Source organism: Erpetoichthys calabaricus, chromosome 7, assembly GCF_900747795.2.
Source record: "Erpetoichthys calabaricus chromosome 7, fErpCal1.3, whole genome shotgun sequence".
Taxonomy (NCBI): Eukaryota; Metazoa; Chordata; class Cladistia; order Polypteriformes; family Polypteridae; genus Erpetoichthys; species Erpetoichthys calabaricus.
Window position 1 is genome coordinate 177252821 of NC_041400.2, and position 12313 is coordinate 177265133.

Sequence of the window (12313 nt, forward strand, 5' to 3'; positions counted from 1 at the left end):
AACAAGTTAATCAGCAGCAAAAACAGCTCCCTAATTAAGAAGATGGTTAGAATGAAAAGCACCAGTTGCGAAGTTGGACACCCCAGATGTAAACATCTTTTATGTGTGCAGAGAGCACATTGCACCGTTACAAATAAACAACCTGATGCAAGGGGGAAAAACTTTACTTGCATGCTGAGTTTTATGTTTACTTTCTAGAAGGATCCATGCCTTTGTATAAGATACACGGTATATACAGTAGAAGATGTGTGCATTTCCTCACTTGTTCATTTCATACATGATATCCCACTTTCAGTGGAATGCTTTGTACTTTGGAGCAGACATAACTCTCGGCTCTTTGCTTTCGTATTTGTTCACTAAGTGGGCCCCCCGTCGCTGAGACGTGTCTGCAGCTTTCTTCATGTTCTCTCGTGTCCTTACTAAAAATGTGCTTGTTTAGCCAATTGTCATCTTTAAATTAACCAAATATGGGTAAAGCGGCAAGTGGATGATGTCCAGTTAAGGTCTGGCTCCTGTCTACTGGCGTTTGTGGGGTAGAATTCCAGCTTCACGTGACTTTGTAATAGAAAAAAGGATGTAGATAGACGAAGTGGCAGAAAGGCACCCAGCCTGGATCAATGGGGAGAGTTGGCATCAGGAAAGGCAGCCGGCCGTAGACACCAGGCCAAGACCTAGAAAACATGGACCCCCACATAGAAGAAAGAACAATTGGCAGAAAGGAAATTTTATAAATCTGAGCAAAATGCAAATTGAACGTGGTGGGTGATATTCTATGAAGTGAATCTTTAGGAGTAAAAGTGCTGCAACACTCAAAGGGTGCTGCTGATTGTAAGATGGCGAGACATGCCAGGTGAAGCCCACTTTGCCATGCTCTTCATTGAGCAAATGTGGAAAAAAAAAAAAGAAAATGCTTTCGGACAAAGATGGGCCATTTTCATTTATGAGAAAATAAGTCTGGCAAAGTATTGAATGAGAACTGCCAGTTTGTATGACTATGAAGCTTCTTTTATCATATTTTTTAAAACATTAAATCTGCTTCAGTGCTGGTACCGTGGTTTCCACAATGAGTTTGGCTCCATCTTGTGGACGTATAGCATAAAACCAGCCACTCTCCAAGCTCTGAAGAGCCCGTCATAATGTATTTTTTATTGCATTTGGCCAAGCGCTGGTATCCACTGTAAGTTGCCACTTTAAACCCAAGGACACGCTAGACCCATATTCCAGTACAAGACTGGTGGGAAAAATCTGATGTATCAAAGGGCCCACTGAAGAGAAATCTAAAACCTAGAAAATTAGTCATTAGCAGTTAAAATAAGGACCATTCATTTATTTTATTAACTGATTAATACTTATTATACCATTAGCACTTCTTGATTTGCTACTAACCTTCTCATTACTCCCAACACTCCACTGCTCGACAGTCACCACCTTCATGACATCTACTCCATGCTGCTCTTTGCCATGGGATTTGTTAAGTCTTAACTTTCAAATTACAGAGCCCTCCATGATGTTTGGGACAAAGACACATTGTTTCCTTGATTTATCCGTCTGCTCCACAGTTTAAAATCACAAATGAAACAATTCAGCCGTGGTGATTAAAGTGCACATTGCAGACTTTCATTTAAGGGTTACCTGCATACATTTTGGTGTAGAAACTGCACTCGTTCTACACAGTCCCCCCATTTCAGGGCACCATAATGTTTGGCACCATTGGCGTCTCAGGTGTTTGTTGATTCCTCAGGTGGGTTTCATTGCTCCATAAGATACCTCGGCTTGCTTCTACCCTTTGGAGTCTGTGGTTGCCCTTGTTCAACATGAGGAGAAGAACTGTGCCAATGAAAGTGAAATAAGCCATCATGAGGCTGAAAAACAAGAATAAAACACTTAGAGACATCAGTAAAACCTTAGGATGACCAAAATCAACTGTCTGGAATATCATGAAGAACAAAGAACACACTGGTGAGCTCCATAATCACAAAGGCACTGGTGGGCCAAGGAAGACCTCCACTGCTGATGACAGAAGAATCCTCACTATGGTAAGACAAAGCCCGCAACGCCTGTGTGACAGACCAGAGAGAGTCTTCAGGGGGCCAATGTGTGTGTGTGTGTGTCAGAGACGACTATCAGCAGAAGTCTTCATGAACAGAAACACAGAGGCCACAATGCAAGATGCAAACCACTAGTTAGCCAAAAAGACAAGACGGTCAGATTAGTTTGTGAAAAAGGACTTCGAACCTGCAGAATTCTGGAAAAAGGTTTTGTGGACAAACGAGACAAAGATGAACCTCATCAGTGAAGTGTGGAGACAAAAAGGAACTGATGAAGAGCCAAAGCAGGCCACCTCATCTGTTAAACATGGTGGTGATGGGGGTGTTATGGCTTGGGCATGGATGGCTGGCACACTTCACGGATGATGACACCTATGATGGCAGTGGCACAATGAATTCTAAGGTGTATTAACACCTCAAGAATACAAAAGTGTTGTCATTTCTGTATGATGTGACCAAAACACATGTAAATCCCCTTAAATGAAAGTCTGTAATGTCCATTTTATCACATCTGAATTCTATTGATCTGTAATTTTAAACTATGAAGTAGAGGGGTAAATCAAGGACCAATTCATCTTTGCCCCCAACACTTTGGAGGGCACTGTCTGTTCCATAACCCCAGGTTTCTAAACTTAAGAATGCAGTGGTGGCTCTGGACTGCTATCTGGAAGGCTGCCAGTTCAAATCCCATTACTGCCTGAAGGGATCCTACTCCACTGGGCCGTTGAGTAAGGCCCTTAACCTGTAATTGCTCCTGGGGTGCTTGCTGTACAATGGCTCACTCTGTGCTCTGACCCCAGGAGGTATGCGATAACTGCATTTCGTTGCACCTGTACAATGACAATAAAGCTGAATCGAATCTTCTGTACTGTCTACAGCTTTCATTTTCTAACTAGGAAACACACGGTCCTCGGGTAAAGAGCAAGCTAAACCTTTGTGTTTTGGCAAGACTGTTTTGTTTTCACCACAAAAAAAAGTCATGGTGTGACTTTCCAAAATTAGGCTTACAGTGCTAATTTATCTTTATTTTACTGTTGTCCTTGTATTCTGTGTCCTGGTTTTTGTTGTGCATACATATAAGCTTTCTCTGCCTGCACCTCAACCACTCCATCTGAAGCAGGCAGCTTCTGTAATGTGCTTGCCATTCAGCAGATGTTGCCACTCTCTTACTTTCTCCTCTTTCTCCTATTCTGGAGTTGTTTATGTTCAATGAGCAATAAATACTTACACCTAAATAAGAATTCTGAACATGTACATACCTTGTTGTGGGAAATTAAGAGTTATCAGGCCATAAGCTTTTGATCAAGATTCAATCCACTGTAGCTGCACACAGACACCCCCCCCAAAAACCACTCTTCTTTCACATTCTTGTATATCCCACACTTGACATTCAGCATTCATCTTGGTCTTCATTGTTACATCATCAGCCTCAACAGTCAGTAAATGTCATTAGTCTTCATTTTTTTTCCCACCATGTCACTTACTTCTTGTATCACTTTAAGAAACCCCCAAGTACAGGTCAGTTTGGTGAGGCTGCTGGTCTCTCACATCAATACCAGTATGTATCTGGTCATAAGCTTACAATCGAGACCAAGAGTAAGGGAGTAATCGCATGAGAAACAGGCATACCTTAACATTTATCTACTATATGATAAAACACAGAGGTCTGCATGTCCAGGCCCTCTGAGTGATCTGATTGGTCAGTTTGACTTTTTTGATGTGAATGAAAGAGGAAGTGTGAGACGCACAAGGAGGAGTGAAGGCGGATGAGGCACAGTGAGAGCGTCACCTTCAAAGACGGCAAGAAGAACCAGACGGGAGGCGAGAAGGGGCACTCAAAAATAATAACCGACTCAGAGATGAAGACTTTACAAGAACACACTCTATGGAGGAAGTGTTGGTGAAGAGTCGTTCACACAAACACACACACACAAGTACAGAGGAAAGGCGTTGAAGGTACATGCGGAACAAGAGATAGATGGAGGTGTTAGGGCACATCACAAGGATGTCCAAAGTTAGTTAGATTAAGACACCGAGAAATGAAATGTGAAACTTGTCTTTGGTCCATTTAAGGTTCACAGTCTGCATGACAGGCCAAGTCTGACTAGAAGAACCATCACTGATCTCTCACTGTTCTGTGAAGGTCACCATCAAAACACATTGGCAGTTGAGCACAGAAACAGTGCATCAGAATTTGAAGCACAGCTCCTCAATTAACTACTAGAGCACTGGCCACGACTGTCACATCCACCATCTTATTACTGGCGACCCATCGCAAGATACTTCACAAACCATATGTGACCCTTTGGGGCTCTGTGGCCCATAATTTTAAGAAATTAGGCTAAAATCAAACCAGTTTCATTGTTGGGCTCTTTGCGTGAAAACCAACAAGTATTTAGTCGGAAGTACAATGCATAGAATGCAGCAAAGAGAAGGAACACGCATGTCTTGAACCTCACAAAGTAGGAAGCTCAGCTCTGTCTTGTGTCAGATGTACTAAAATGGAATGGGAAAAAAGAAAAAAAAGGTCAGAACTGCGGGTGAACGCACCACAGCTAGTGTCAGTAAATGTGGCGTGGGCTTCAACTTTCAGTTATCTGACACGTAGCAACAACAAGAGCAGCAACTGCCATCAGCAAATCTGACGTACTCCACAACAAAATGTTACGTAATGTGACCAACTTAAGCACAGCACTAGAGGTTTGTGCTTAGGAGCACTATGCCTTGCTACAATTTTTAAAATGCATCTGGAAAAAATATTTTACTCATACTGAGAAGATGTGGATTATTATCAGAATGTGGAGACCTGTTAACACAACAGAAGCTGCGAGAACAAGATGAGCAGATAAACTTCAGAGTGCAGGCCGCCTCTGTGCATTAGGCAACTGTGTGAAAAGGTACAAGTAGGTGAGGTCATGACAAAGCAGATCGGGATCCTGGTTGGCAACCTCCCAGGAAGACACACGGTCCAGTCCCACCCTCCAGAAATGCCGCAGGCAGGTGTTCCGTTGGCATCCCCCCCCTTGGCCTGTCCACCCACTCAGGTCCTCAACACTGAGGGTTCTGTGAGCCTGATCACCCTCAGGGAATCGCGCCACATGGCCGTAGTACCGTAACTGACGCTCCCTCACAACGAAGGTAATGTGCCTCATTCAGGACTCCGTGAGCAACACAAAGTCAACCCAGCGCTACTCAAGGATTCTTCACAGAGACACAGTACCAAAGGAGTAGAATCTTCATCTCAGGTCACTGGATAGCATCCATGTCTCATCCATAGAGCAAGACAGGAAGCACCAGGATTCAAGGCTTGAACCTTTGTCCTTTTGCAGGGATACCGGGAGTGCCACACACCCCTTTCCAGTGACCTCTTGACCCAACCCCCCCCCCCCCCCACCCCCAGTGCAGAATCTGTAGCTAAGTGAGGATTTACTGTATTTTTAAAGTCTTGTTTTTTTGTGTTTATTCAGAAGGTGCCAGGCTAGTTTAAATGGGTGGTGGCTGAAACTTCAGCAGACTGCGTTGCACTTTGACGTATTCAAACGTGACAAAACCACACATCTGGAGTTAAATGGTCTGCTTCAGAGTCTCGTCTGAATAAACCCTCAAGAATTTCTTAGTTTGATAGGCACACGTGAATCCCTGGCCTGACGTAGGATTAGCCATTACAATAACCAGAGAGCTCAAGCAGTTTCATGCATCTCTGCTGTACATTCCAGGGGATCCTTTCTGCTGTTAATACAAAAAATATAATATGCATGCTTGGAAATCAGCAAAGGCTTAAAAGCAAGTCTCTAAAAATAAACCACTCAGATCAGGCCATTTGCAATCCTTTTAGAAGCATCTAAAAATAATCCACTGCAATCAGGTCAATTTCACCCATTTTAGAAGGCAAACTCTAGGTGAAATGGAAACTGTGAATGGGCAACCCTCAATGTCGTTCTGCGCTAAATTACGAGCTCAAATTCCCGTTTCTAAAATGAAGATATATTCTATAAATATAAATACTTTAGGATAATTTTTTTTTTTTTTAAACCATGCAAGACTGGTTGATGGGTGCTTAAGCTCCTAATGAACATACAGGGTGAGCCCAAATGAAGTACCACATTTCTCAAGATCTTTGCACGAGGTAGAGGCAGCCGAGTTGGTGGGGCGGTCCTTTGATAGGCGATCCCTTGTAGTTTTCAGTTGGCAACATGCCTTGGTCTGTGGTGCACACCGTGCTTTCGTTGTTGAAACATTCTTCAAAAACAACGAATCCATCATCACTATGCAACGCACCTTCCGAACACACTTCAGCATTCCTCCTAATGGTGACGTCCCAAATCAGAAAACAATTCTTCAGTGGGTGGCTAAATTTAGACAGACGGATACAACCCTCAACAGAAAATCTCCAGGCCGTCCTCGGACTGTACGAACGCCTGAAAACATCCAAGCTGTAAGGTCATCAATTTTGCAGCCTCCTAGACGTTAAGCACGCAACCTGCGTCGTCTTAGGCATTTCCAACACGTCTTTGAGGAGATTTTGCACAAGGACCTTAATTTCCATCCATACAAAATGATGGTAGTGCAGGAACTCAGAGAGAGACTGGGAGAGCTGTAGAGAGTTGTGCACGAACATTCGTTAGATGTCATCATCATGTGCAGCGACAAGACATTTCCATTTGAATGGTTGCATACATTAGCAAAACATTTGCTACTGGGCTAAAACCATCCCTCATGAACTTCATCAGAGACCACTGCACAGCAAGTGTTACAGTTTTGTGAACCGTTGCAGAATTTGGCATTGTAGGCCCTTACTTTTTTGAGGGGGGAGAGCAACAGTCACAATCATTTCAGAATGTTACACTGAAATGCTAGAGAACTTTTGTGCAGCCCAAAGTGGAAGAAATGGATGTGGTGGATGCCTGGTTTCAACTGGATGAAGCAACAGCTCATATGCCACAGAGATCCATGCAAGTTTTGTAGGAGATGTTTCTGGGGAAGCCCATTTCCCTGTGCGGCGATGTGGGATGGCCTTCACATCTGTCTGATCTCGCTCCGTGCATTTTCTTCTTGTGGGGTTAACTCAAGTCGAAGGTATACACACACTGTCCTCAAAACCTTGAAAGCCCTCAAGGATGCTACTCGCCATGAAATCACCGCTCTTGCCCTTGAAATGGCCAAACAAGTCACGCGAGTGTTCAAAAATCATCTTCAAGTGTATCACTAATGATGTCCACCACCTTGAAGACATTTTTAAAACACAGTGAAAAATCTATTTTGAATACCCTTTCATGTGTCATAATGAAATTTATTTTGTGTTTTTGTAGAATAAACGTTTGAAATGTGGTGGTACTTTTTGGCTCATCCTGTACAAGGAGCCTGAAGGACAACTCCTACTCCAGCTCTGTGAGGATGGGGGGCAACATTGAGGTTCAATCACTATGTGGTCAGGGAATTCAATCAGCTTTACACATAACCTGCTGGTGTGACGACATTTGGTATTTTAACTATTGATGTTGAACGAGAACATAAAATAGTTAAGAGGAGGTTGTTGCAAATTGTTATCATGCTCTGGTAGTGGCACGGTGAATGGCGTTAGGGGGACTGATGCGTCAAACGGATTTAGAGGGGAGGCTGTTGGCCACATGGAGAGGCAGCGTTCAGATTGAGAGAGCATTAGAGACTGCGAGGATCATTGAAGCAGTGGTGTGATGGTAACTTGTTTCAGCTTCACCCATCTGCCCTGAATTACATCTGATGGAGAGCACTAATCACCCAAGAGTCAGCAATATAGAGGCATCAAGAGGGATTTAAGAGAGGAGTTTCGTTTTCTGGCCTCGTTTCTTCCAGATCAGTGGCAGATCTCCTAAACAAAAAAGACAGTGACCAGGGTAGCCAAGATGTAGTGCCACCAATTCCTGCGGGACTGTGCAGAAGGGGATGGTGGTCATTGAAGGATCAGCGAATGCCAAGACCAGCGGCAAGGTGTCGGCTGAAAGGGAGACATCAGGAAGCACTTTAGAGTAACAATGGAATGGAGAAGTGCAGATGAGCAAGTCAAGTGCAGGTATGGATTACTGCCATTGTCAAGCATGAGTAGTTGGTGTTTGAGGTTTCAAGACTGTATTCCTCTTTTTATAAACAAGCACTGTATGTACACATGAAAACGTGCACACCGACTAGTGTGAAATACTACTCTTGTTTGAATAAATGGTTGGGCTACAACACATACTGCAGTGCCCTCCATAATGGCTAGAGAATTGCTGCCAACAGTCATAGTAGGGACAGGTGGTGTGCCCCCCTTGGAGAATGTTTATTAAAATTGTAATTTTTTACATGGTCTGACCAAAATGGATGCAAATACCCTTAAATTCTGCAAATGTGCACTTTAATCACATCTTCATTTTTTGGTTTGAAATTTTAAGGACATCACCAAAGGACTCTACCATTGCAGCAGGTTATTCAAGACCCCATGAGTCGTAATAGATGCCTAATAGCTGGTTCCCCAGACTGTTGGGGGGGTGGGGGCTAAGGTGCCAATGCCTCACAGGCATACTTGGGGAAGACAAATCAATATGGCCCTCACCATAATAACTCTGTAGCAAAGCTAACATTCAAGTATCTGGTGGATTTCTATCCAATACACAACCCGAGACTGATGTTAGTGGGGGGTTCTGGAAGTGCTTAAAAGGGAGCAGTTGCTCACAGAGCTTAAGGTTGGGAGGCAAAGGGTCATTTGTTTAGCTGGACGAAGGAGAGAAAAAGTACTGGAAGGTGAGCAGGGCAAACGTGTAAGATACCAAGCAGGGGTCTCTTATCGCCAGGGACAAAACTAAACGGCAAGACTATTTTCTGTCTTTTGTTGTCCTTTGCTGTTCCCCTATACTGAACTACTTATTTAGGTTTTGTTAAAGCCTTTTTTTTTTCGTCATTTTTTAATCCCCTATGTTGGTGTTTTGGATTATGACTCACCCCATACAGGTCACAACTGTTTAAAAGGAACAGGATTTGTCATATAGAATTGCTTTAGGTTAAAATGTTACTCCAATGATAAAGCATGGAAAGGTTCCAAAATATGGATTTAATAAAAAAAAAAAATTCTTTGAGTACGACTGCCGTGAGTGTGAAATATGAACTATGACAAAAGGCCAATGGAGCTGAATCTTTTTGTTTAAGCAAACTGTGATTAAGAGAGGACATAGCTGCATTTTTAAAATTAGGAAGGAATCAGTAAGGTGGATCCAGGCTGTTACTTTAAAATAAATTCTTCAACCAAAACATGGGGACACAGCTGGAAACTTGATTATTTACACTAACATTAAAAAGTTTCTTCACACAGAGAACCACAGATACATGGAATAAAATTACCAAGTGAAGTACTGAGAGAAGTTTGGGGGCCTTCATTAACTGGACTGCAGTTTGTGAAATTAGGTGGATAGGATTGTTCAGCTGGTTGGGCTGAATGGCCGGTTCTCGTCAAAACTGTTCTAACGCTGCGTTTCTCCGCCTTTGATGACGCTACTGTAGTAATAAAAAAAAAAAAAAAAAAAAAAGTAAGAATACCAGCTGTATGAAAAACTACATGAACAGGTTTCTATTTGCATTGAAACACTTGATTTCTTATTACCTAGTGCCTAACTAATTCTTTTAGAACTGCATATACCATATGCAACACTTTTCACCTTTATTGTGGTTTATACAAATACATATCAAATGTAAACTTATAATATTTGCATTTATTTTCATGATACGATTTACATGTTTTTGAATATTTTATGATTTACTGTAGTCCACTTCACTTCTGACTCCTTATTAATTTCACACATAGGAAGCGGACTGCTGGCTACATTTTTAGTCCCTTATTCATTAATTGCCTTATCAAATGAAAAATGGTGCAGAAGCCAGCAGCCACAGGAGAACATGCTTTTTACAAACACTATCACCCATTAACATAATGATTCAATTCTTAAGATTTTATTTAACTTTTTCTTTTCTTTCAAACTTGTAATACATTATGCTACTATAATAAAAAAGGAAGAGTCATTAGGATTTTTTTTCTCCTTAGATATCAGCATTGTGCCCATTCCTAGAGTGGCCGACACTGTAAGTTTGTGAATTAAAGAGTCTGTAGAATGAAGATTTTCTATGGTCAATTTTTAACACCCCTTTATATTGAGAAAAGATCATGTGATTCTTTAATAATTGCTCTCATGACAAGAGCACAGAATACAAATAGCTACATGCTTATTTTGAACTGAGATGGGTGAAAAAGGGGATATTAAAAAAAAAAGGAAAAAAAAACAAAAAACAAACCAAAAAAAAAAAAAAAACACAGTAAGAAGCGGAGTCCTAAAATTCAAGGAGTTTTAATGTTGGGAGATTCAAAACGTGGCCCATCAGGATAGAGAGATTTGGTCCATCTTTTGAAAGTTAACCATAAAGGTCATCATCATTGTCATCATTGCTGAATACGTTGCCACCACTCCCACCTGCTGAACCCTGGCTTGGTCCTGCACCACCCTGATTGCTAGAGGGAAACCTGAAAAAAGAAAAAGTAAAATAGTTGATGCTACATAATCTGAACCTACTTATTTTTACATTTGTATGGGTAGTGTTATCAAAATTTGGGACGTTGCAATTGGACAAAGTAATGAAACAGGACTAAACACAGCTTGCCTTATCTTCAAAAATTTCAGATGTCAAAGAACCAGGAACAAGAAAATCATTGTCAGCAGTAAACCTATAAGCTTGTGGTGGCATATTTAAAACAGCATTAAAACTAAAGGATTAAGATTTGATTGATTGATTTTACAATAACTAATTATCTGATACTACACTGGCAAGTGAAGTTTCATGGCTTCAAATATAAGTATTTACTCCAAGTCAAAAGGTATAATGATGAATCAAAACATCAGGACCACCAGCCCAATATGTTGTTGCTCCTCTATAGTCCACCAACACAGCCCAAAGCTGCAGAGGCCTGGATTCTACAGGACCTCTGAAGGTGTCTGGCACCAGGACATTAGCAGCAGATCCCAGAGCCCCTGTACGTTGGGAAGCAGAACCATCGTTTGCTGGATACATCCCACAGATGTTCAGTCGCACTAAGATCTAGCAAAGTTGTTAGCCAGAGCAACACCTCAAAACACCTCATGTTCTTCAAACCATTTCCCAAACAACTGGTGCAGTGTGGCAGAGCACACTGTCCTGCTGAAAGATGCCACTTTAATGTGGGAATATGATTTACATGAAGGAGTGCATCTGACCTACAACCATGTTTAGATAGTTGGTATGAATTCGATGAAGATCCACATGAATGGCCAGACGTTTCCCAGCTGAACATTTTCCCCAAAGTGTCACACTCCCTCTGCCAGCTTGGTGCATCCTGGTGCCATCTCTTCCATAGGTAAACAATGCACAATACCTGGCTATTAACATGAAGCAAAAGAAAACAGAATACATCAGACCAGGTGACGTTCTTCCACTGATCCAAGCTCCAGTTCTGATACCCATCTCCATTGTAGAGCCTTTCAACAACGGATAGGGCTTAAGCATGGGCACTCTGACTAGCTTGCAGCTGTGCAGTAGCATATGCAGCAGGGTTTGATGCACTGGATGTTGAACATCAAAATTATCTGGGATTTGTGTCATGGTAGCCCTTTCTGTTGGTTTGTTCCAGATGGGGACAGCCCTCACTGGCCTCTCATTTTGATGTCTTGGCCACCCAACACCCTTATAAGTGGTGCCCGATTGCTTTTCCTCCTCAGACCACTGTCCATTAGTACTCGCCATGATTAACTACAAGCCTTGCCGTTTTGGAAATGCTCTAACCCAGTCACCTCAACCTAACAATTTGGCCTTATTGAAATCACACAGGTCTTAACAAATGCCTATACCCTCTGCATTTAACAGGTTGCCCACAAGTACCTACTGTTAGCTTACTACCGTATATGCTCCAATAAAGGCCCCCGGCGTTTATTTGCAAAACTAGTCTCGGGTCCCGTCGCTTAATAGAGACCGGCTGCTATTAGAGACCGGCCATTATTAACAAAACCCTTCAGAACGCAATATTTTTTCGGTCGTGTCGGTACAGGTAGGTATATAAAAATATCGGCTAATATTACAAACAGCTACTTTATTTGAATTTCACATGCTGCATAAGACTGTTAAAGATAAATGGCAATGTCTTTCTGTACCTTTCGCTGCTCGAATCATTTCATTTGAGATTTCATCCCATGCACACATGATCCATGTCACCATCAGACGTCGTGAAGGTGCACACA

The 12313-nt window shown here is 42.1% G+C and overlaps 1 protein-coding gene across 1 annotated transcript in view; it reads right to left on the reverse strand.

Annotated features, from left to right (window-relative positions):
- Positions 1-9751: 9751 nt before the first annotated feature.
- Positions 9752-12313, reverse strand: part of vcp (valosin containing protein) — a 41371-nt gene continuing 38809 nt past the window's right edge. The window contains exon 17 of the mRNA XM_028805752.2: positions 9752-10569. Within this exon, the coding sequence (XP_028661585.1) occupies positions 10461-10569 (109 nt within the window). The 3' untranslated portion in view covers positions 9752-10460. The remainder of the gene's footprint in view (positions 10570-12313) is intronic.